The sequence below is a fragment of the Mytilus galloprovincialis genome, chromosome 9 (assembly GCF_965363235.1).
Source record: "Mytilus galloprovincialis chromosome 9, xbMytGall1.hap1.1, whole genome shotgun sequence".
Taxonomy (NCBI): domain Eukaryota; kingdom Metazoa; phylum Mollusca; class Bivalvia; order Mytilida; family Mytilidae; genus Mytilus; species Mytilus galloprovincialis.
Window position 1 is genome coordinate 80,583,350 of NC_134846.1, and position 26,420 is coordinate 80,609,769.

Here is a 26,420-nt window from a genome sequence, read left to right on the forward strand (position 1 = left end):
CCATGACCTTGAAAATCAATAGGGTTCAAGGATTTGCCATGGACATTCATTGTACCAAGTTTGTTTAAATCACAAAAGTGATGTTGATTCTAGGATATTTACAAGAATTGTTACGGACGGACGGAGGCTTTCCTATACGTTGGCGAGGGGAGAAAAGACGAGTCCCGAAAAACTGGGACGGTCTCGGGTAATCCGGAAGGGTAAGCAGCTCCTGCTTCTCACTTCTGCCGCCCACTATGGTCTTCGCGACTAGGCATGGGTGTACCAGATGAGTTATATGACGGATAACAAAAAAAAACAAGACTAAAACTGTGGAAACAAAACAGTCTAATAAATAGACAATCCACCAAAGTTCAAATGAAGTGGATGTAAACAATTTAGTACGGACTTAACCAACGATATAAAAAAACAAAAAAAAAGTGTATGGTCTATTTTGATGAGACTGTGATGATGTTCGGTAACCATAGAGGTATTACATGGTCCTATATTTTCAATACAATACTTTCATGGGTCAAATAATGGTAATATAAACTATAGTGGATAGGTGAATGTCTTCTATATATTCATCTCCAAGACATCTCAAACATAGGGGAGATTGCCTCTGCCTCTTATCTTATATCCTTAATTGACCGGGTTTTCATTTTCTTAAGGAGACAGGGTTTAGTTCATTGTTAGAGTAAGTTTAGATTTATGCTAAGTTTAGGCAAGGATTTGTATATACAGCAGTGGCGGATCCAGCCATTTTAAAGGGGGGGTCCCAACCCAGAGTAAAGGGGGGTTCCAACTATATGCTCCCATTCAAATGCATTGATCGGCCAAAAAAGGGGGGTTCCAACCCCCGGACCCCCTCCCCCTGGATCCGCCACTGTACAGAATAGAGAAAAACGGCTCAATTAAAGATAAACTCGGAAACTGAAGCGAAGCCGGACCTCCACCCAGGCACTCATGTATTATTGTCATTATAACACAAATGATATTTATCTAAAACTGAATAATCGAAATAGTTTTGTGTGTATTCCGACATAAAAACCAGTTGTTTTTACAGATTAAGGGAGCATTCATTTGAATAACTTATTACTGTGATAGTAAGTTCATATAATATCCAAGTTTAAATATTTTTTTTCTTTGTAAATGATAAATTCAATTGACAATTTTAATCAAATTACTATATTATCAGAACATTAGCATATTAATAAAGATTTTAATTTATTTATTTTTTTTGTTTTTGTTTTTTTACGTTTTTATTTACTTATGTCAAATGTGGATATTATTCTATTCTTATGTCATTGTTAAAGATGTGCTTTTGCATAATTTTATATTTCAAGGTGGTATTGGAGTCTAAATTAGAAATGATAGAATTTGATCATATATACTTTGCAAAAACGTAGTATATTGATATATATATATATATTCAAGCATATAATAAAAATTATAGGTCACGGCGCATTTTCAAGCTCAATCTACAGTAGTGACTATGATAGTGTGAACAAATGATACATTTTATATGGTTATAATATGTGTCTGATGAGTTAAGCCCTTTTCAACTGATTTTTATAGTTCGTTCTTATGTTGTACTGTTATGCCACTGTCCCAGGTTAGGGGGAGGGTTGGGATCCCGCTAACATGTTTAACCCCGCCACATTATTTATGTATGTGCCTGTCCCAAGTCAGGAGCCTGTATATTCAGTGGTTGTCGTTTGTTTATGTGTTACATATTTGTTTTTCGTTCATTTTTTACATAAATAAGGCCGTTAATTGGTTTTCTCGTTTGAATTCAGTTTTTTACATTGTCTTATCGGGGCCTTTTATAGCTGACTATGCGGTATGGGCTTTGTTTATTGTTGAACATGTTGAAGGCCGTACGGTGACCTATACATAGTTGATAATGTCTGTGTCATTTTGGTCTTTTGTGGATAGTTGTCTCATTGGCAATCATACCACATCTTCTTTTTTTATATTATGCAGGAAAAACATCATTATGTGATTAGAAGCTAAACTAAATTATAAAATTTTAAAATAAAATACGAGAATATAGCTTTTAGAAAATGCTTTGAAAATATCAACAGAAAAGATAGGGTCACCGTAATATTAATAAATATGGTATTTGGTCCAAGTCAGTTTTATTTCGACGCAAACCGCAAACAATTTTATTGAGTTTTTTCAACACCAAAAATGAAAGGAGTTTGTTCTAAATTGAACACTATAAGGTGATCTAAGGTATGTGAAAAATCTGGATTCAGAATATTTTTTTGTCCTCTGATCATTTAATTTATATGGAAACTTGGATCCGACTATTTATAAACTAATTTATGATAGTCAGTAGAATATTTTTTTGCATAAATTTGGGAATCAGAATTTAAAAAAAAAAGTTATATAAGTATTGTTCCTTAACTTCTAAATTTTAATGTATTGAAGCAGAGACATATAATACATTATGTATTATATGTCTCTGATTGAAGTATCTCTACAAAAAATCTTCAAGCAATAACTATATTGGGCATAACAAAATGAGGATGAAGACGGACACCTTGGTGATGATCTCGCGAGATAACGGTGGTGGACGAAAACTGTCGAGTACTCCCGATCGGATATTATTGTTTTGGACAGCTGAATTTGCCCACTTGCCACTTGGGCTCATTTTCAGTACTTTAATCAAAATTTTCTTACGATATTTACAGTAAATAAGGTCTTTTAAAACACATTCAATCAAATTCTTAACGATTATTAAATAAATTACGATGCTAGTTAGCGAAAACACCACGAGAAAATACTGGGAGCAGTCGACAATGTTGGGTTCAGACTTGCGCCTTCGGGCTTGAAACAAAGAACCCTTTATCATTATGGATTTTGTGTTTGATTGGGATAACGAAGGGGATAGATTTTCATTTGATGACAGCGATCGATTTGACGAAGACTCCTTGTGTTCGTGGATAAGCGAGCCAGAAAGTCTTTGTCAGAATTGGAGAGGTTGGAAAAGGCAAAATGGGGGTCAACAACCGTCCACTATAACTAAGCCGCAGGGTGAGTAAAATGGCTAAAGAAAGCCATCCAGGCGGCTTATACAATGCAATTTACATTACTGATGAAAATACAGCACTTTTGGTACTTTCCTATGACATGAGTCAATTTTACATTCCATATGTCCATGGTCATGGGTTTATACCAGTAATTCTTTCTGTAAACACTATTCTGATTTCCACTGCCTAACATACAATGTACCTTAACTAACATTCCATTAGAATAATAAATCTCTTAAAAATATGTTTAATGTTGCAAAAAAAGTGCATTAAATTTAAGGACTTCAATACATGTTATTAGTATTCCCAGCTGACCCTGCCGCTTGAACTTATGACGTATACAACAATCGCTTTTCCATACACCTTATCGCTAATCCCGGCTGACCCAACTGCTTGAACTGTTGACGCATACAATAATCACTTTTCCATTGTGGCGTCAGATATTTTGTGTTATGACATTAAAATTTTATGGGAACCTGTGTGATATCCAATAATGGTGAACAAATAGCGATAAGGTCTTTTATGGCGTTAGATATTTTGTTTTATATCATCAAAATTTTACGGGGAACTGTGATTTCCAGTTATGGTGGACAAATAGCGTTAAGGTGTATACACAGGCACCATCCATACGTCGATGATACGAAGGTCGCCTATCCTTATAAATAGCTTTTATTTATAAGGAGTGGGTCTCATGGGGTCTAAGCGTGACATGGGATTGATGATTTTTTATAAGTGTAATATGTGAAAGTCAAATTATTGTGCCGTGAAAATGGGGATTAAAGTCTAGCATGACGTGGGAAATTACAAAAAAAAATATTTTTTTTACATACATAGTGTAAGCGGGATACAGGAATCTGACAAAAGAGTAAGCGGGACCCAGGATCTGAACCCTCCAATGAGACCCCCTATTGATAATAACTAGTGATTGTGCTTCAATACACCTTATCGCTATTTGTCTGCCATTACCGGACATTGCAAAGGTTCCTGTAAAATTTTTACGTCACAGTAGAAAATATCTGACTATGGTAAAGTGATGGTTGTATGACGTCAAAAGTTCCACCGTAGCAGATTCCAAATAGCGATAAGGTGTATATTGTAACAACATGAACAAGGTTTAAATGTCTAGATATCTTCAGATCATATGAATTTGTATAACTACAAAATTAAGCATGCTTTTCAATGTCTGTTACGGATGAAGTTGAAGTCCAATCAACTTGAAACTTAGTACACATGTTCCCTATGATATAATCTTTCTAATTTTAATGCCAAATTAGAGTTTTCTCCCAATTTCATAGTCCTCTGAACATGGAAAATGATAGTGCGAGTGGGGCATCCGTGTACTTGGGTCACATTCTTGTTTCATAATCACTTGATAAGCATCCTCTTGCATCAGTAAACAGGCAGAACATTTTCAATCAAAACAAATTATTTCCCAATCAGGTTAACTGAGAAAAAGCTTCAGTAACTAACTACAACAGTGTACAAGGAACTTATAACATAATCCTTGGGACTTGTACTGAAAATGCATGAATAAGAAAGTCATTTATTACAGGTGATATAAAAGTTTATCCATGAGACCCATGGTCAGTATGTTGACTTCCAAAACTATTTGTACTAGTAGGCCCAAGACCACAATTAATGATCCCGCTTTTTGTTGTCCACGAATATAGTTCCCTTTAATTACAGTGTATTTTTTCTTTATTTTTTTTCTTCCCTTTCTCATACATTTCTTAGTTTTTCTGGGGTGGAAATGAAAGAAGAGAGTTGAAATAAACTTTTGGATGTTTTATTTTAACTGATTTTAATATGGAAAGAGTGATTAGGTTAGGTGCAAAAAGGTGATATTTACAGTTTTCGGAACATCTCTTGACTTGTCCATAGGGGTATGGATGTGTATTGGCTAAAGGAGTAGGTCCGGTAAGGACTGATTTTGGCCTCAAATTTCAGGTTCATCTGACGATAGATTTTGACCACTGTTTAAACACTTCAGTGTCTATTTCACTCGATTCAATTAGTTTATGTGAAAGATTTTAACTGATTTAGTCATTAAAAACGATCCGATTCAAGCTCAAATATGAAAAATCTACCAAATATGCCGAAAAATGTCACTTTACAGATGGTTTTTGTAAAAAATGAAAGTGGCCGCAACTGTGTTCATCCACAATCTTTAGATATGTTATGTATTATCATAAAATACAACTTACATTTCAATATTAAGGATGAACACGAATGCGGCCACTTTCGTTTTACACGGAAACTGTCTAAAATTTAACTAAAATGCAAGAATTTTGAAGATTTCAGTAATTTAGCATGACTAAATGGTGCTACAACCCGATATATGGGCATTGTATTGTCAAAAACAGCCAATATTTAAGTAGCAGAAGCATTCTTCTGTCCAATAAATAACTTTAAATTATATTTTAACAATTTTGTAAAACTGTTATATTTTGGGGCCAAAAAGGGGTCTTACCGGACCTACTCCTTTGTAAAATACAGCAGAGCAATCTTTCTGAATGTTGGATATATTTTTGGACTAGAACTGTACTTTACACAAACAAAAAATTTGACAAAAAGATTAGGTGCATTTTTTTTAATTCAACAAAACATTATAAAGAACTAATAGAGAATTTAATTGTGGTCTGGGGCCAGTATCCTTACCATCCTGCTGCGAGAATGTCTTCTCAGACAAATCTGAAATCATGGTGACAATAAAACAAAAATAAATAACTGATCTTTTACATACAACTACTTTTTGAATCAGTGGTATAATGGCACACAAATGTTACAATCCATTATTGGTCATCTTAGTTAAAATAACCATAAAAATCTCAGTCAGATCCAAAAACTTTTTCAACTAGTAGTACTTACTTTTCATTTAATGTCTCACATGTTTGCTAAGAATCTCTTAACATGAATGATCAGATGTACATGTACAAATGTAGCTTCTTTTGGTTGAATTAAAAAAAATAACTGTAAAGACAAACGCCCTGATTTCTTTTAATAAAATTAAAACAAACCATGGCTTCAGAAGTGTAAACACATTTACAGTTAAAGTTTATATGTACAGTGAGGTGTTGACAGACTTAACACAAAACATTCAGTACGATCATGACAATATGAATTATTACAGGGTATACACATGACATGTACATGTACATGTGAAAATTGTTATCAAGGGAAAGTTAAACTGATGTATGCAATGTTGTATACATATATGCAATGAAATTTATAAGCATTTTCTTTTTTAATGTAGAAGGGAAAATTCCATCATTGGTAGAACTAGCTGCTCAAGCTGTGGCCTGTCACATACCATTTGAAGTTGTTGAACATTTTCCACAGCCCATTCCAGATGAAGTACAGCTTAGGATTGCATTTTGGAGTTTTCCAGAAAATGAAGAAGATATCAGGTATAATAAATCTTATCTTGATTACCAATAATTCACAGAACATCTACCTAAATGTACCTTTCTTTAAATTTTGTGAAGGAATTGGTGATTTTAGATTCAAGAATTACCTTCAATTCAACTTATTTTATTGTTCAAACATTAAAACGTAATTTAAACTAAGGGATTGGACAAAAGGCAACACCTATACAAATCCTTTCCCAAACAAGATGGATTGAATAATCTGATAGTATATAATTATATATTCATCATAAGAGTGAGTCAGGGGAGACAATCCCCCTCCACTTCTTGAAATATTTTATTGGGTATAGAATTTTATACCACATTAATAAGTAATGGTAACAAGTCAAATAGATCTACATTTGTACCTAGAAAATATTATATTAATTGAAATTAACTTGTAGCAGCTCCCGAATCCTAGTTGCTGATTACCCTGCAGGGATTATTCAGGGGTTGGATAATCCTTCACTGTGATCTTATGTTCCTTCTTTGTGCAGAAAAAAGTATATTCTCTCATATGCAAACTTACATGTATATAAAATATTTTCTTTTAGATTGTATTCCTGTCTTGCAAATGGCAGTGCTGATGAATTCCAGAAAGGAGAACATTTATATAAAACCAAGTCGGTTAAAGATGCCCTTCAAATAGGTACTTAATATTTCTTAAGGGACATAGATATAAGAAGATGTGGTATGAGTGCCAATGAGACAGTTCTCCGTCTAAGTCAGTAACAATTTATGAAAGATTTTAGGTCAAAGTACGGTCTACAACACAGAGCCTTAGAGCATGTAGAGCCTTGGCTTGTGTGAATTAATTTTATGTAAGAACCAGGCAGTAGTAAAATAAATAAGGTGCTTTTGAATTACTAGTGTACAAAATAGTGTGCCAGTTATTAGTATTCTTTTAAAGCTACCAGGTATAGAGTAATACAGTGTGATTATTACTAGTGATCTTGAGAACAGCTTGCATTAGAGAGTGTCATTTGCTAGTGTTCTTGAGCTCATGTACTATGTTTAGGATGTCAGTTAGAAGACTAGAAGTAGTCTTGATCTTTCAGTCTGCAAAAGAGTTATCAGTTAAGTTTTCTTGAGCTAATCTGCATTAAAGATATTTTTCAGATGCTATTTTATTGTTGTTTTTTTATGTAAATTTTCCAAAAGGCCATCAGAAATAAACACAATGGGTTAGAATTGCATTTTTCTGTTACCATTTTCAGTACTCTTAAGAAATTATCGATTTGTGACTGTTAAAGAAAGGGTTTTGAAATAATTTAGTCAGCTGACATTTGTTTTTGGCTCTGTTTTTTTTATTATCTCTTAATCCAATCAAAGAAACAAACTGGGGATCACATTTAAAAAGTTTATTTTATCACATAAAAATGTTAACACTGTACATTGGTATGGGTTCCCTTTACTGAAAATTCATAATGGAAGTATTAAATGTCAGTGGACCTACATTTGTGGTATATTTTTTTTTATACACACATCGATAAGAGAGTTTTTCTTACTATACAAATAACAATTGACAAATGATTTTCAGGTTTCCATTTGAGTGCAACATTAACTCCACCACCAGTTATGGCTCAAAATAAAGGAAGTTTTCAAGTAGCTGTTGTGTTTGATAGGAGAAGAATATCATCTTGTACATGTACATGTAATGGAGCTTCTTGGTGTTCACATGTGGTTGCTTTATGTTTGTACAGAATTCATCAGGTATTTTTTTACTAAATATAAAAGCAATGAAAAGATATTAAGTACATGTATACGTGTGTTATAAATACCATGTTTAGAAAATAACACAACCAAATTTTGGTTAGGATATAGGCAATTGACTTGAGTCTGATGTGGGGGTCGAAATTGGCACTGTTCCGGTGGTCCAATACTTGTAGAATTTGCGTCGGACCAGTAGATTTTGTCAACTGATGGTCCAGGGGACCAGTAGAAATTTGTTGATAAAAATCACTGACTGCATCACAATCTCGGTTTGTTTACAATAAAATTTACCTGAAATCAATTACACGCTACAGTACTGGGAGTATTAAGTATTACAATTGATCAATTTAATTAATATCTAGAGTGAGCGTCCTTCACAACAACACAAAATGTGGAAATTTTTGGAAGGAGTTAAAAAAAATCGAATAAGGTGACATTCAAAAGTAAGATTGGAAACATTTATGAAATTGACAAAAGGAAACGTAAACATAAAACAGCCTGGTAAGAAGGTCGAATGGTTAAGTTATGTTTCACACTGACTATATAGCATTGTTTGATCCAGTCCCGGACATTTCTGGACAGCGTTCCAGACAATCCAGTCAGGCACCCTATGGTCAACGTGGGGATTGTGATGATGTCATGGATGTTGACCTTTTTTCTGTCCTTGATCCAGATTTTGATAAAGAAATTCCTTTTTGCAGGACCAGTTCTTTTGGATCCGGACCAGATTTTTCAGTCCACTGGTCCGGCTGGCCAGTACACAAAAAGGCTTAAATTTGACCGCTGTTATGTCCCTGAAAATTTCTTTTGTGTGTTTTATGAACTTTTTTATATTATTCATACAATATTAATTTGTTCAACAAAGGGTTGTATAGACTTGTTACCTCTATTTTGTTGATAGGTGTACTTAAAAAAAAAGTACATAACATTATACAATGTATGAAAGAATTCAGTGTCTTTAGATTCTACTGTTTTTGATGGTAGTGCAAATTAAAATTGACTGGATGTAATACACTATAACTGCATTGTATTATAATTAATCCTATTGTAATTTTACATTTTATAGGCAAATGCTGTAACACTAAGGGCACCTGTTTCTGAGTCTTTATCAAGATTACAGAGAGATCAGTTGCAAAAGTTTGCACAATATCTTATTAGTGAATTACCACAACAGGTTTGTATTGTAAGATATTTGTATCAATAGAAAATACTTCATGTTGGACATCAGTATATTATAACATTCAGATGCATGTGAAGAAAATCTAAGTTTAGATATATATTCTAGTATTACCAAATAGAATTTCATTAGTAAAAAAGTGTGCTGACAACACTTTTATATCTTTCTACAAAAGTAACATACAAATAATTGTTTTGTGTTGAAAACAGTAAACACTATGTTAATATGGTAAGTAATGGCTAGGTCCAGGTGTGTTGACACACTGGGATCACTTCTATCATCATTATGTGTTTCACATTTTGTTAGTACTCCTTAGTACCAGCTGAACAGAGATCAAATAAATTTGCAGAATACAAAGTGGTACAAAATGATACTTATATTTTGATACATGCATTAGTGAAGTTTCATGTTTATTTCTGCTCATATAATTTGAAGACAGCAGTGGATATATCACATGTTCTCCATTGAAGACTCACATTTTCTAAACCAAAATAATGTAATAAAAAATAAAGTAGCTCTCCTCTCATTTATAATTCACTAAAAAAAATTTCTGAAGGAAACATTTTGCAGAAAAGAACATTTTATTTATGAAATGTGTGACATCATTTTTTTTTTACAGATTTTGCCAACAGCTCAAAGACTTCTTGATGAACTGTTATCTTCACAGAAAGCTGCCATCAATACAGTCAGAGGGGCACCAGGTAAACAATTTAGATTATTGACAAGATTTTATTTATTTCTAAGCATTTTGCTGTGAATCACAAACATTCCTTCCATTTCATTTCTAATATGAATGATATGTCTTGACAGGATTAATTGCTTTTCCAGTTTTGTGTAAAAGATGCTAAACAGCCACCCACTGTAATAATAAAAAAAACCAACAGAAATGAACAATTTGTAGAAGAAATTTGTTTCTGCACTATTCCACTGAAAAAACAACACTGAACTAGTTATGAATCAAACATGAAACTTTATTTAAACAGATCCTACAGCAGGACCATCAGCCAATGAACAGACATCCTGGTGTCTTGATGAAGCAACACTTCATGAAAATGTCAAGAAGACTCTTGTCAAGTTCTGTGTTCCATCACCAATGGTGTTCAGGTACTGTTTGAAATACTATAAATTCAATTATTTGTTATGGAGAAAAAAATTATCTTACATATTTTAAAACTTGCATATCTATGAAAGCGATGCACTTGTAACTATAACATTGTAATTTTGGATCTTTCAATTTAACAATTAAATCACACTTTAGCTACACGATTGAATCAATGTTTTACCAACAATATAAACAAATTATAAACCTAATACTAAATAATTTTGAATGCAGTTGTATTTGAGTGACACTGATCTTGTGCCATAAGGGGAAGGTCACACAAACCATATTTCACATTTTAGTGGCTTTGTTAAATTTTTTAAGCTTCATTTCTTTTAACATCAAGTTTTATGTCTAAATTTAGTTCCCTTTATTCATATAATTAGATGTAAGGTTGCATCTAGGAAGGTAAACATATTCATTCCAACCTTCTATTTTGATGCCATTGGTAGAGTTTTAACATTCAAGTTTTGTTCTCAGATATTTAGTAACCTACAATGATTTATCGTAGTATAAAGATGCATCTAGGTCAGTATTCATTTAAAATGTTAACTTTGAATCATCATGAGTAAATGTAAATCTATTTTAGTGATGTGAATTATTTGTCTGCCACTGCTCCTCCTGCTGCAGCAGAATGGCAGAGTTTGTTGAGACCATTACGTGGAAGGGAACCAGAAGGAATGTGGAATCTGTTATCCATTGTCAGGGAAATGTTCAGAAGAAATGATACTAATGCCATTCCTCTTCTAGAAATTATAACTGATGAAGTCTTACAATGTGAACAGGTATGAGAGTATGAAAAAAGAAAACAATGTTTAAATCATTTAGCCTATATGCAATGTTTGCAGAAATTAGAAAGTTTGTATATGTTTATCATGTTAATGATAAATGAACTATATTAATAGACGCAAAAGGATTTTTTTGGATACGATTGCTTTTACTTTTTTACCATTGACTCAGAGCCATGCCCTCACGTCAACTGTTTTATTCTAAACATTAAGGAACATCTCAGATTCTTAAGATTGTCTTGCTTTAAATGGTAAAAACTAACAAAAGGATTGAATTAAAACAACTGTCCTATAATGTTCTCATAATCTTCATGTTTCGATATTTTCCTTGACTTACATGGGAGTTTTTAACAACACGGAAAATCAGAATTGAGCAGTATTTATATTTAGTGTTTATTATAAATTTAGAAACATGTCCCAAGTTTTGATAACATATGAGAGTTCTCTGAATTTCGATTGATAAATCTATTTATTGCATATAAGAACTGAAGTGGAGTTTTCTTATATGTCACCGTTATGAAACTGATATTTGATATTGTACTTCCATAAAGAAATGGAGGTTGTTTAATTAACATTTAATATACGTCCTTGCTACAAATCACAAATCTAGGGTTTGTTCAGGTAATTATGCGCATGCCTCTAGTTTTTATCGAGCCTGCAACTTTTGTTGCAGAAAGCTCGACATAGGGATAGTGATCCGGCGGCGGCGGCGGTGTTAGCTAACTTCTTAAAAGCTTTATATTTTAGAAGGTGGAAGACCTGGATGCTTCATACTTTGTATATAGATGCCTCATGTTACGAAGTTTCCATCAGTCACATGTCCAATGTCCTTGACCTCATTTTCATGGTTCAGTGACCACTTGAAAAAAAAGTTCAAATTTTTTGTAATGTTGAATTCTCTCTTATTATAAGTAATAGGATAACTATATTTGATATGTGCGTACCTTGCAAGGTCCTCATGTCTGTCAGATAGTTTTCACTTGACCTCGACCTCTTTTCATGGATCAGTGAACAAGGTTAAGTTTTGGTGGTCAAGTCCATATCTCAGATACTATAAGCAATAGGGCTAGTATATTCGGTGTATGGAAGGACTGTAAGGTGTACATGTCCAACTGGCAGGTGTCATCTGACCTTGACCTCATTTTCATGGTTCGGTGGTTATAGTTAAATTTTTGTATTTTGGTTTGTTTTTCTCATACTATATGCAATAGGTCTACTATATTTGTTGTATGGAACGATTGTAAGGTGTACATGTCTAGCGGGCAGATGTCATGTGACCTTGACCTCATTTTCATGGTTCAGTGGTCAAAGTTAAATTTTTGTGTTTTGGTCTGTTTTTCTCATACTATATGCAATAGGTCTACTATATTTGTTGTATGGAACGATTGTAAGGTGTACATGTCTAACGGGCAGATGTCATGTGACCTTGACCTCATTTTCATGGTTCAGTGGTCAAAGTTAAGTTTTTGAGTTTTGGTCTTTTTATCTAATACTATATGCCATAGGTCAACTATATTTGGTGTATGGAAATATTTTATGATCTTTATGTCAGTCGCACAGGTTTTATTTGACCGTGACCTCATTTTCACGGTTCATTGCACAGTGTTAAGTTTTTGTGTTTTGGTCTATTTATCTTAAACTATAAGTAATAGGTAAACTATATATGTTGTATAGAAGCATTGTTAGCTGTACATGTCTGCCTGGCATGGTTCATCTGACCTTGACCTCATTTTCAAGTTCATTGGTCTATGTTTAGTTATCTTGGTTAATGTTAAGTTTATGTGACAGTTGTTATAAAGCTTAGCTTTATACTTAGGACTATCAACATAATATCAATGATTAGTATAGAAGGCGAGACATTTCAGCGTGTGCACTCTTGTCTTGACTTCAAGGGGTATCAGATTGAATAGTTGCTCTGGATTCCCAACTCCATTGATTAATTTGAAACTCACGATATCCTTTCTATGTCTATCTGCTATTGAGGGTTATTGTTGTTGCATAATTTTAAATTATATGCATCATTTAAATCAAAATAAATTAGTCCACAACCTAAAGGTGTAACTAGAACAGCCATTCATCCGAAATGGAGTCTTCCATATTCTTGCTTCGAGTTGTCTCCCGTATACTTTTGTCAATTCTGAATCAAAATCCCGGATCTAAATACGACTATACATCGAGAAAATTTAACTCGTTCTGTTGATAGACGTCGTATTATATTAAAAGCTATCACAATTTAAACAGAAGAATGTGTACGGAAAGGAGTCATGTCCACTGACTAAAAGGAAATTAAATATTTAAAGAGTTAGAAATGGGGCTCTCTAATTTTTGTGCTATTTTCACATTTCCTGACCGGTGTGAAAAAAATATTTATCCTCACTAGTGAAAAATCTGTTCTCGACAAATGATTAGTCAAAATTTAATTGTGATGTCAAAATGTTTTGTTTTCTCTTGAATTTTCCTATTGTGACGTCATAAAAAAGGCGACCTTGCCTGATGATGTCGCATATAAAGAACACTGAAAATCTTTGAAAAAGAATTTATAAAATTCATCAGAGAAACAGATTCCAACACTATAACTTGACAGTTAAATTTTAATTATTTAAAACGCTTGGCAAGCCTCACGCTTTAAATAATAAAATTTAACTGTCTCGATTTGAGAAATATCGCAATACACTCGTTGCAGTGTAGGAATCTATATTTCCACCTAGAATTCACGTAGGAAAATAGATGATAAGGTACGAAGGGAAATACCTTCTCTCACACTCAATGACTGCTGTGGAAAGTAAACTTGGAATTGATAGTACAAAAATAAAACACAATAAGTAAATTGTTCATACACTTGTATCGAGGATTGGCTATTTTTAAAGTTAAATAACTATTCAGATTATGTAAATTACATTTTACACGAGCAGTTGAATTATTTTTGAAAATAATACTAATACATGTTATCAATGAAAACAATGGCAATCATATCCCTTAGAGCAATCATGCTCTTTGATTTTTATTTTGATTACAAAAAACGTCATTATAAGGGATGTATAACATGTATAAGTAGTCAAACAAAGCTTTGTAAGAACTTACTGAAAGTAATAAATAACAACACCTATCTTTAAGAATGGATAGTTAACTCATTTTCTCTCTCTCTCTCAAGGTTTTGGGGGAAACATGTTGTCCCACAAACTTATCTTGAGAACCATGAGTTCTAAGCTTGTTTGTCTGAAACAAAAGAAACTATTTTAATACGACTTTCTTTTATGTGTTGTTCTGATGTAAAACATGTAATATTTGCTACTAAATGTTACACACCTATTAATAAATCTAACTACAAGAAAACTGATTGTTTTTTGTTTATGTATTTTATTTCAGATCCTGATTTGGTGGTTTACAACAAAAACCTCTCCAAACAGCAATAATTCCAGGGGGAATGGAACTAATGGAGCTAATGCAACTCAGCATGCTGCATCTAGTCTTTGTGATGAAATTGTCACATTATGGCGGCTTGCTGCTCTAAATCCAAAATTATCACCTATACAGCGTGATGACCTTTGTACAAAGTTCAAAGAATGGCACATATCAACAGTTGAAAAAGTCAAATCAGCCAGAGGTACAAATGTTAGTGGTGGGGCAAATAATTTGAAGAAAAATGACTTTGATATATTTGTTGGTTTCAGACCTGGTATTGAGGCCTGTGGTCTGACCTGGGATGACTATAGAATTCCAGGTGTCACATACTCAGAAAATGAGAGTTTTAATCTTCATTATAGATTTAACAAATGTCATGACAGTGAAAAGAAACGATCTCGTATACAACCTGTTACAGTGTGTTCAGAAAACTTAATCAGTACTGATAATAACACTACGCTTGCTCAAGCTCACAACATATTACAGGATCATCATTCAAGCAGCTTTCCTAGTCGACAAAATTCTAGTCCAAGAGATTCTGTAACAAATGACGGAGCATTAAGTTCTGGTTCAGAGGGTTTCTGTGAACCAGAGAGGAGTAGCTCATTATTTAGAGGAGATTCAGATTCTGGCTCTGAAATGAAAGAAGTTAATTCTCGTAGCAATTCATATGAAGAACAAGATATGCATAATTATGTCAATCATCCTTTAGTTTCCAATGGATTTAGTATTCCACCACCTAATAGTAGATTTAATCCCGATATATATGTAAACAGTCCAAACGAGTTAGAAATAGGATCTTTTCCAATATCTGAGTCAGTAACTGTGAAAGAAGGTTCTTCTGAATCTCAGCAGTCGGGTGATGAAGGACAAGTGTTTTTACCAGGCAGTTCTGCTGACAAAAAAGTCAATGAAGGGGAATCTGAAGTTTCTCAGGGTTTAACAGAAGAAAATTTCCAGGATGTAAGATAAATTACTAATTTATAATATTTTAATACAGGGATGAAAAAAAAGGAAATTATTGCCAATAGTGGCTTTTCTTATTTATAAGAGAAACGTGTATTTCATTTGGCTCACTTTGAAGGTTTAAATACCTGTTGTATTTAGTACTTCTCTACTGTAATTTTTAGCAAAATTAAAGTTAAATTACCTTTTAAAATAATGTCTATCTATTTACTATTTCAAAAATCAAATTTAACTGATAATCTTAGTTAAATTGTTTGGTGTGCACATCCTGTTTAAGAACACAATTTTATGAACATGATGAAGTTGTATATTGTAAAAAAACAACATAATTTTCAATAAATGCACTACATTTTTGACAGACTAAAATACTGTACATACATTCAATGCACACAAAACACTATAACAGTTATGGTTATTAAATCAGAAAGTATAAAATTTTCATAATTGAGTATATGGTATATCTGGTTTTTGCAGACTTTGTTTGCCAGAGCAGAAGCATTACATGCACATGGTCATACAAGAGAGGCTTGTAGATTGGCTCAAAGGCTTGCTGAAGAATTATTGACAAATCCACCAGATCTCTTAGCTGAAACTGCAAATCTTCCTTTAGTGAAAGGTATGGCATCAATTTAACATTATTAAATCCCCTTTGAATTTGAATGCAAAAATACTTATATCAAAACCTAAGATGATTTTATCAGAACATCTGAAATGGTGAACTATTCTTTGGAAGAAAGGTTTAAGGTTTATGATTATATATAACAGTGGCGGATCCAGAACTTTTCCTAAGGGGGGGCCCGCTGACTGACCTAAAAGGGGGCCCGCTCCAGTCATGCTTCAATGATTCCCTATATAATCAACCAAATTTTTCCCACGAAAGGGGGGGCCCGGGCCCCCCAGGGCACCCCTGGATCCGCCTATGTATAATAAATGTATCCTTGGGAAAACAGTTTCTCATCCATTCGCTTCAAATTATTATTGAGGCTTGTATTTACTAAACGATGAACAATTAATTTTTAATTGTATAAAAAAGGGGAATAAAAAAAAAAGGGGAGGGGTGGGGGTAGGGGTGGAGGGTGGAGGAGGATTAAGGATATAGGATATGTACAAAACCAGTGTATTATTCCTATAGACTTCAAATTTTGTCTTTCATTCCTTTAATTTTATGTCTTATGTTAGCTTTAATTTTAACAGAGATTTCTCTTTGTTGCTAAGGAAATTTACTTCTTTCAGTCAATGATATGATATATCTTAGAATATCTCTTTTTGTCAGAGTACATTTACTTAAGGTATACAATATTCTTTTAGTTTAAGGTACAAATACTCTTTTGTAAAGTTAATTGCTAAATATTATGAATTTAATACAGGTAAAAAGAAGAAGGCTCTGACAAATATAAGTTTACTAGCCAGTTCAACATTATCTAAGGCAGCATTCTTATGTAGCGTCCTGACTGAAGAATTAGAATGTTATCATTTAGCATTCAAAGTTGGAATATTTGGACTTGAAATGCCAAGACCACCAGCATCTTGTAAATCACTTGAGGTATTGAATCATGAACGGTTATTATAAGTAAATGTTATCAAGTAATATAATGATTCTTTTCACAACTACACAGAACATTGAGACAGACATGTAAAGTTATACTTTGTTTTTAAAAGGAAAAAGTATTATTAGAGCTCTGATATTTCAAAAATAGTAAAATTCTGTTATCCTTAATATCGTTATGATAGGTATCTTGATAAGTGAACAGGATTGAACTATTTTCACTTTAGAACAGAAATGTAATTTGCGTGTCATGTCAGTAAGAAACGCTAAAAATGTTGAAATTGATAAAATTTCAAATTTACACAAAGTATTGTCAACATATGCTGTAGATTGGTCTCTGAACACTTAAATGAAAGGTATGCCTTGAAACATATGATATAAAGGCAACACTATTTTGATTTTGGCCTTTATAAAGGGGTGTTTAAAATGAAAGGAAATTATTGGGAACAATTAGTTAAACTAAATACAGAATTATGGAAACCATGGATGAATGAAATATTTCTTTTCTTAGTTTTCTATGAAAGAAAATTCAATAAACTTGCTCATATTTATATGTTATCTTACAGGTAAAATTGGCTTATCAAGAATCTGAGCTCATTGGTCTTCTGAAGAAAATTCCATTAGGACCTGCAGAATTAAATGCACTTAGAGAAAGGGCAGAGCAGCTTCGTGATGGAACTCTCAAGTCAAGAGGAGATGCTTTACTTCCCCTTACTCTTGCCAGTTTTATCTTTGACTCACTATGTTTACCTGGTATGATATATAACCCACTTTATTGAATTATTTAGGTATCTATATAGTTGGTGTCACAATTGAGTAGCAACTACTTACCCTTCTAGAGCATCTTTGCCCACCTAAGTTTTATATTTGGGTTTGTGCTGCTGAATATTGTCTGCTGTGTTCAGTCATGCCCACTATTCTTTTACTTTTGATCGTCCATATTATCTGTGCTAATGACAGGGATTTTGATAAATCTCTTGATACTTTGTTATTTCGTTAGTTTGTGCAAATTAAGGATTTTTAAAGTGGTGTAATTAAGGCAGATTTTACAGTATTGTGTTCTGTCTCCTACTTTCATGTTGCTAACGTGACAGAGACAAAAATGAGTAACGTTAGCGACATTTGGACATGTCACATGAGCAACAACATCTTTAAAAGTTAAAATGTATGCACACAGTGATGTTTAATATATGCCTGGAGTAATAAAATTGTACAGTCTGGTTTAGAATTTCTAAATATACAGAATGTCATTTGCAGGTGTACTTTATATCAAATGAATACACAAGAAACCAAAAAATGAGTAACGTTAGCGACATTTGGACATGTCACATGAGCAACAACATCTTTAAAAGTTAAAATGTATGCACACAGTGATGTTTAATATACGCCTGGAGTAATAAAATTGTACAGTCTGGTTTAGAATTTCTAAATACACAGAATGTCATTTGCAGGTGTACTTCATATCAAATGAATACACAAGAAACCAATTCGTAATAGTAACATTAGCAACATCTACTATCATGACATTACGTTTTGTTGCGAACGTCTTTTTGGTGGACGGAATACATTTAAGGTCCTCTTGTAACGATATTACATACAACTTACCATCTTTGCTTCCCCATCATGTGAAGGAACTGACTCTGAATCTATTTCTGCAAAGGGCGATATCGTAACTCCTATACAGGAGAGTTACAGATCTAAATATTTGTTGCTCACGTGACACTGATTTGGACGGAAACGTCGAGAGTAACGTTCGCAAAAAATAAAACAGCCAATGATATTGATTCCTCAAGTCCTTTGAACCCCTTACGTCATCCAAATTTAATATGATTGCTATTTTCAATTATTTATAAAACCCGGGATAAAAATAACTACAATGGGCTGTCTGAGAACCATCAAAAAAATTGCGATCGTGACATACCACAATGGACGGAAAAGACGTGACGTTAGCAACAATATTATTAAATTACCTTTTTTAGCCTTTACCAATAAAAAACTGCCTTAAAGTTATGATTAAAACACAAAAGAAGACTTTTTATTAAAATATAAGTCCATGTTATTAGGCTCCACTTATAAATAATACTTCAAAATTCCACTCCAAATAAGCTGGATGTCAGTAAAGTAGGTCATGATGTCTATTCCATGTCCAATATTTTGAAATTGAAAACCCTCTAATTCTAACAAAAAACACAAACACAGAGTAATTTTTATTTTTATTTACTCAGAAAGACACATTTTATTCAATAACATAATGCATTACTCCATTACACAGTCTGTTTCACAGTTTCAGCAATTGCTTTTTTGATGGATACAAAAAAACAATATTTCCTTCTTATTGTAAAATCTGCCTTAAGCAGTATACCCTACTTTTGTTGTTGTTGAAAACTACTCTAGAAAAATATACATTGTTATCAAAATGTAAATTGTAAACTTTATATTAAAAGAGTTGACTCTATAGTCATACTTGCAAATTTAAAGATATGTTTATTGTGAGTGTAGGGACTGTGGAATTCTTGAGTGAAGATATTTTCTTCACTTTGAACACATATCCATACATTTTTTTGACAAAACGTTTGTTAAGATTTGAACTTATATTTGAATTTTATATTGAATTATGGACAATTTTATGTTTAATTATGGCACTTAACTAAGGGTATTTTATTTTTGACAGTATTCCCTGTTGGTAGTACCAATAGTCGTCCACCCAGTAGGTCAGTTCAAGTCACGACTAGGCTTCCTGGAGATGAGAAATTAGGATTTGAAGGAGCTGTTGCTGCATTAGGTAAGATTGATGATACATTTTGTAATCATTTTATTCTTTTTCATATTTAATAATGTACTCACCATAATATTCATGATCAGATGAAGTTATTATTGAAAATTTGCAGTGAAATTGCAGAAAATTATTAGCTGAAATATTATCATTGCAATACATAGAAATTCATCTGCAAAGAAAAATAAATGACTTATTAAACACTTTTCACAGGTATGAAAGCAAATGTATCTGAAGCTGAACACCCATTGTTATGTGAAAGTACAAGAAGACAAAGGGGAGAACTTGCTATAGCTATGCTTGTTCAGTATAAAGATGACATGTCCAAATTAAGCAAGGTAAGAGAAATATACAAGTTTATCGGTATATCTTGTATAACAAAACCTCTCAATGCTGAAACCAAAAGAAACTGTTATAACTATGATCTATAGTCTTGTATATCCTTGTCATTTTGTCTCTGGTGAATAGTTTTGTCTTTGGCAATTTACATCTCATTTTAAATTTGTTTAGAAGTATTTAAATACAACATGAACATTCACAACAATAATTAAACAAACAATTTTACTCTGGTTTCAACGTACTTTTAAGTTTTTTGCAAAGTTGATAAGAGTTAAGTTTCACTTGTTATCTGTATTTTCAGAAATTAATTTAATCAATGTTTGCCTCATCTAAATTTCATATTTATTATACCCCCGCTTTAAAAAAGGGGGGGTATACTGTTTTACCTCTGTCTGTCCGTCCATCAGTCCGTCAGTCCGTCCGTCAGTCCGTCCGTCAGTCCGTCCGTCAGTCCGTCCCTCAGTCAGTCCGTCCCATGAAACTTTTGTCACATTTTTCTCAGGAACTACACATCCACCCTTTCTGTAATTTGGTATCAACATTTATATATGTTAGCCATACCGTGTGATGCGTTTTCAGATTCATCACTTGACAACTTCCTGTTTACCGAACACTTGTATGATTTTACACATGATAGCCAAGTTGAAAATTTTCGTCACATTTTTCTCAGGAACTACAATACAAGGATTTCTGAAATTTGGTTTCAGGATTTATATAAGTCAGCTATACTGTGTGATGCGTTTTCAGATTCATCACTCGACAACTTCCTGTTTACCGAACACTTGTATGATTTTACACATGATAGCCAAGTTGAAAATTTTCGTCACATTTTTCTCAGGAACTACAATACAAGGATTTCTGAAATTTGGTTTCAGGATTTATATAAGTCAGCTATACTGTGTGATGCGTTTTCAGATTCATCACTCGACAACTTCCTGTTTACCGAACACTTGTATGATTTTACACATGATAGCCAAGTTGAAAATTTTCGTCACATTTTTCTCAGGAACTACAATACAAGGATTTCTGAAATTTGGTTTCAGGATTTATATAAGTCAGCTATACCGTGTGATGCGTTTTCAGATTCATCACTTGACAACTTCCTGTTTACTGAACACTTGCATATTTTTACACTATTAATATTATCCACTTGCGGCGGGGGTATCATCAGTGAGCAGTAGCTCGCAGTTTCACTTGTTTCTCTCAGTTCTTCTTTTAGACTGCTGCAATTAAAAAAAAAATTTACTGAAATATGATAAATGTTAGGAATGAAGTGCTCACCTTACATATTTTATATATTTTTTAAGACCATCTCATTGGTTTTAATTTTTTGTTAGTAAGTTCATGGTGAATAAAAATCCAATGATTATTGGATGTCCTACAGTATATCAGAAGTTTGAAAATTTCTGACTCTTCTCTTTATATAACCATAACAATTCTTTTTCAAAGATAATGGAAAAGTTACTAGACAAAGAAGTACACCAGTCCTTTAAGGCCCCAAGTTTAGTTGATTTACTTGGTAGTAGATCTCCATGTTCTCAGCCTGCAGTACCTCTTCCTTCACCAGCAACCAGCACAACAAATCCTGTATCACCATATCATCAGATGCCCAGTGGTTCATCAGCATCACCTAGGATTGACCACCCTCCACGCCATGAGGAACCACTGGCAAGACATCCCAACCCTCCTGTTGCAGGTGTTGGAGCAAGGCCTAAAATTACATATCCTAGAAGGTGTAACAGGTATTAAACTAATGAAATTAATGAGAACAGTAAATATTTTGAAATAATCATAAAATTATTATTTAATGATGTTTCACATCAAATTAAACAGTATTCACTCACTATGGAAAGTATGATATAAGTATGCAGATACCTGAAATTTTCATCTCAATTTAGTCAGAATTTTTATTATGCCCCATTTTCTGGGTTGTGTGTTCGTTCGTTCGTCCTTCTGTCCTGTTGCAGGTTAAAATTTTTGGTCAAGGTAGTTTTTGATGAAGTCGAAGTCCAATCAACTTGATACTTAGTACATGTGTTCCCTATGATATGATCTTTCTAATTTTAATACCAAATTATAGTTTTTACCCCATTTTCACGCTCCACTGAACATAGAAAATTATAGTGCGGATTGGGCCTCTGTGTACTAGGGACACATTCTTGTTTTTTTTCAATCATAACGTCTTGATATATGACACCAAGCTTCATCATATAATGAAATAGTTATACATATTTAGTTTCCTTGATCTTTTATACCCTGATATACAAAAATGTATATCTTAAATATTATTCACATCTATGAAATTTTTGGTACATTTACTTAGACAACCTTAAGCCAGGGATATAAGTTTTTAGTAAAATTTAAGTTAATATTGTTAAAAATACTGTATTTGATCATTTTTGCAAGTTTTTCTAAAGATGATTCTGTCGTTTATATCATATATCTTGCATTTTTAGATTTAAATAGTCCAATATTGTCATTTCCATTCTGACATTTTTTCTTCTAATCTTAGTGGTAAAGATACAGACAGTTCCACCGTTGAAGAAGAGGATAACTTTAGAGCATTGGAAGCCAAGTTAAGGTGTATGGCAATCAAAAAGAAACCATCACAAGGTATCATTCGATCTTTTAAATTACATATGTAACTACATTCTTCACAAATTGAAATTTGGATGATTTTCTTAGAATTAACATTCAAACCTCATGTATAACTATGAAATGTATTTTTTTTTAAATGGATGCATAGTTTCTCAAGCAGATTTTAGAATTTCTTTATTCCAATGCATGGTCAGCTTGAGTCACTTGGTGTATGAAGTTAGTCCATCTTTGTCTGTTGAGAATTAAAAAAATCTTCTTTACTGTTACTTGGTCCAGGATAATTGATAAGGAAGATAAGATTTTGGCCAACATAATTTCAATTTAAGACTCCTTGGGGTCATTATTTTTGATTGATGTTGGACAAATTTGATAATAATAATTAATAATAATTCTTAATTGTCATATAATTAAAATTATACTTGTGACATAAACAAAAGTAACAACAACAAAAATAACAGAGTTGAATACACACACATATATATATATATATATATATACAAGTAAAAATAACAAAGAGTCCCTTGTCCTCAGCTTCAAAGACTGTTTTATAAAGGAACCTGTTTTTTTAATAAACATAAATGCATATTTTCAGATAAAGTGCAGTAATTAAGTCAGTATTGCAGTAATGCTACAAAGATAATAAAACCATTCAGGCATTCTGCAATATTCAGTTTTAATTTAAATCTTTTTCAAAGGCATGATAATTTAGATTTATTGATGATTTAATTGAACAGCATTTAACATTCTGATTCATGCTTGTGTCTTTCAGCTAAAACAGTTAACATATCAAGTCATAGTACTTTTATGTTTCAAGAGTGACTAGTCCTTAGTATTGGTCTGATTGTTATGAAATTGATCTTTAAATTTATAGAAATCCAGCACACTGACTTCACTGTTTTCAGAAACATTTATTGTGATTCAATAGGTATGGCTAGTATAGACAGCAGCGCACCTGAAACAACTTCTAGTGATAACTCACCAACATTAGTGCGACGCCCATTTCCTAAACATCAGGGACCTGGCAGTGATTGTGGTAGTAGTGGTGACAGTGATTCACTGGGATCCAGTAGCTCAGGAGAGAAAGGAAACAGGGTTAAAATAAGGGACAATGAAAGGTAATAACAAGGGGTAGAGTCAAAATATTTCAAATTATTAGTAACTATTGTGTATTCAAAACACATTGTTAGAAATTACTTTCCTACACAATACTTTATGTTTCATATATATGTGTATATTTTCAATTTATTCATGATCGGTTTTAATCTAGGTAATCTTGCATAGTAAAATAATAAACTAATAAAGTCTTTGAAAATTACCAATCTTTCAACATGTGTTTTTTAGTCCACCTAGTCAGCTAGTAAACAGAGTATTACCAGTTCAAGTTTTACAGGATAGAAGCCTAACACCTTCAACATCTAATGTGAAAAATACAAGGTAAGGCTCACTAACAAACTATATATAGAACAATTTATTTCTAATTTAGTTTTACATAAAATGACATTCATTGTTGTGTACCCTGCACATCCTGTATAGTGAAAAGGATTTTTTTGTCGAGCCTGCAACTTTTGTTGCAGAAAGCTCGACATAGGGATAGTGATCCGGCGGTGGTGTTAGCTCACTTCTTAAAAGCTTTATATTTTAGAAGGTGGAAGACCTGGATGCTTCATACTTTGTATATAGATGCTTCATGTTACGAAGTTTCCGTCAGTCACATGTCCAATGTCCTTGACCTCATTTTCATGGTTCAGTGACCACTTGAAAAAAAAGTTCAAATTTTTTGTAATGTTGAATTCTCTCTTATTATAAGTAATAGGATAATTATATTTAATATGTGCGTACCTTGCAAGGTTCTCATGTCTATCAGACAGTTTTCACTTGACCTCGACCTCATTTCATGGATCAGTGAACAAGGTTAAGTTTTGGTGGTCAAGTCCATATCTCAGATACTATAAGCAATAGTTCTAGTATATTCGGTGTATGGAAGGACTGTAAGGTGTACATGTCCAACTGGCAAGTGTCATCTGACCTTGACCTCATTTTCATGGTTCAGTGGTTATAGTTAAATTTTTGTGTTTTGGTCTATTTTTCTCATACTATATGCAATAGGTCTACTATATTTGTTGTATGGAATGATTGTAAGGTGTACATGTCTAGCGGGCAGATGTCATGTGACCTTGACCTCATTTTCATGGTTCAGTGGTCAAAGTTAAGTTTTTGAGTTTCGGTCTTTTTATCTAATACTGTATGCCATAGGTCAACTATATTTGGTGTATGGAAATATTTTATGATCTTTATGTCAGTTGCTCAGGTTTTATTTGACCGTGACCTCATTTTCACGGTTCATTGCACAGTGTTAAGTTTTTGTGTTTTGGTCTATTTTTCTTAAACTATAAGTAATGGGTCAGCTATATATGTTGTATAAAAGCATTGTTAGCTGTACATGTCTGCCTGGCTTGGTTCATCTGACCTTGACCTCATTTTCAAGGTTCATTGGTCTTTGTTTAGTTATCTTGGTTAATGTTAAGTTTATGTGACAGTTGTAATAAAGCTTAGCTTTATACTTAGGACTATCAACATAATATCAATGATTAGTATAGAAGGCGAGACATTTCAGTGTGTGCACTCTTGTTTTTGTTTTCTTTCAAAAGATCATTTGATATTAAGATTTGTATTCATCTTTTTTACAAATTAAGAGAGTTAAGTCAACATATATGCCACTTGTCCACATGAGCTGAATTGTAAACATTACCATCAACTTTTAATTGTTTATGAAGGACAGTGCACACAACTTATACAAAGATTTTATATTTGATAGGTTTAGATTAGAACATAACTGAAATAAAAAAAAAAGAAAGTTCTAAATTTAAGAAACCTTTGGTAAGCTACAAGTAAAATTGAATTATAATTTTGCAAGATATTTCATTTGTCAAAGATTTTATATGTTTTTTATTATTTTGTGTATTTTTAGATTCAAGGGTAAAAATCGCATCATGCCAACACTGCCTAATCAACCAAGTGAAGCCTCTGCCCATTTCATGTTTGAGTTATCAAAGACAGTACTTGCTAAAGCTGGAGGGAATAGTTCTACATCATTGTTTACTCAGCCTTCTAATAATAATCAACCTACAGGTCCACATCGCAACCTTCATTTATGTGCATTCCAGATAGGATTATATGCTCTGGGACTGAATAACTGTGTATCACCAAACTGGCTTTCCAGGACATACTCTTCACATGTTTCATGGATATCAGGTAACTACATTGGCACGATATAAGGTCCTAAATTTAAACAAAAAATAAATTGAAAACATCAATTGTAATGAAGAGCTTAGGGATGAAAAAAAATCTATAATAGAATACAGGGACTGTCCAAATTCTACAGTTCAAATAATGAAGCTTGTGTATGCATTATAATATAAAACATTTTTAATCAGTTAACCTATAAAAATAAGAAGATGTATAATTGCCAATGAGACAACTCTCCATAAGACACAGAAATAAACAACTTTAGGTCACCATACAGCCTGAGCAAAACTTTTACCTCATTGTCAGCTATAAAATACTCTGAAATGATAAATGTAAAACAATTCAAATGAGA

The 26,420-nt window shown here is 32.9% G+C and overlaps 1 protein-coding gene across 1 annotated transcript in view; it reads left to right on the top strand.

Annotated features, from left to right (window-relative positions):
- Nucleotides 1–2,567: 2,567 nt before the first annotated feature.
- Nucleotides 2,568–26,420, top strand: part of LOC143046099 (zinc finger SWIM domain-containing protein 8-like) — a 33,700-nt gene continuing 9,847 nt past the window's right edge. Inside the window, exons 1-19 of the mRNA XM_076219089.1 lie at nucleotides 2,568–3,021; nucleotides 6,271–6,424; nucleotides 6,976–7,070; nucleotides 7,962–8,134; nucleotides 9,201–9,308; nucleotides 9,931–10,012; nucleotides 10,295–10,415; nucleotides 11,000–11,195; nucleotides 14,565–15,563; nucleotides 16,041–16,182; nucleotides 16,934–17,109; nucleotides 17,679–17,865; nucleotides 19,784–19,894; nucleotides 20,099–20,223; nucleotides 21,674–21,966; nucleotides 22,737–22,837; nucleotides 23,748–23,937; nucleotides 24,164–24,256; nucleotides 25,791–26,074. Coding sequence (XP_076075204.1) covers nucleotides 2,841–3,021; nucleotides 6,271–6,424; nucleotides 6,976–7,070; nucleotides 7,962–8,134; nucleotides 9,201–9,308; nucleotides 9,931–10,012; nucleotides 10,295–10,415; nucleotides 11,000–11,195; nucleotides 14,565–15,563; nucleotides 16,041–16,182; nucleotides 16,934–17,109; nucleotides 17,679–17,865; nucleotides 19,784–19,894; nucleotides 20,099–20,223; nucleotides 21,674–21,966; nucleotides 22,737–22,837; nucleotides 23,748–23,937; nucleotides 24,164–24,256; nucleotides 25,791–26,074 — 3,811 coding nt within the window. The 5' untranslated portion in view covers nucleotides 2,568–2,840. The remainder of the gene's footprint in view (nucleotides 3,022–6,270; nucleotides 6,425–6,975; nucleotides 7,071–7,961; nucleotides 8,135–9,200; nucleotides 9,309–9,930; nucleotides 10,013–10,294; nucleotides 10,416–10,999; nucleotides 11,196–14,564; nucleotides 15,564–16,040; nucleotides 16,183–16,933; nucleotides 17,110–17,678; nucleotides 17,866–19,783; nucleotides 19,895–20,098; nucleotides 20,224–21,673; nucleotides 21,967–22,736; nucleotides 22,838–23,747; nucleotides 23,938–24,163; nucleotides 24,257–25,790; nucleotides 26,075–26,420) is intronic.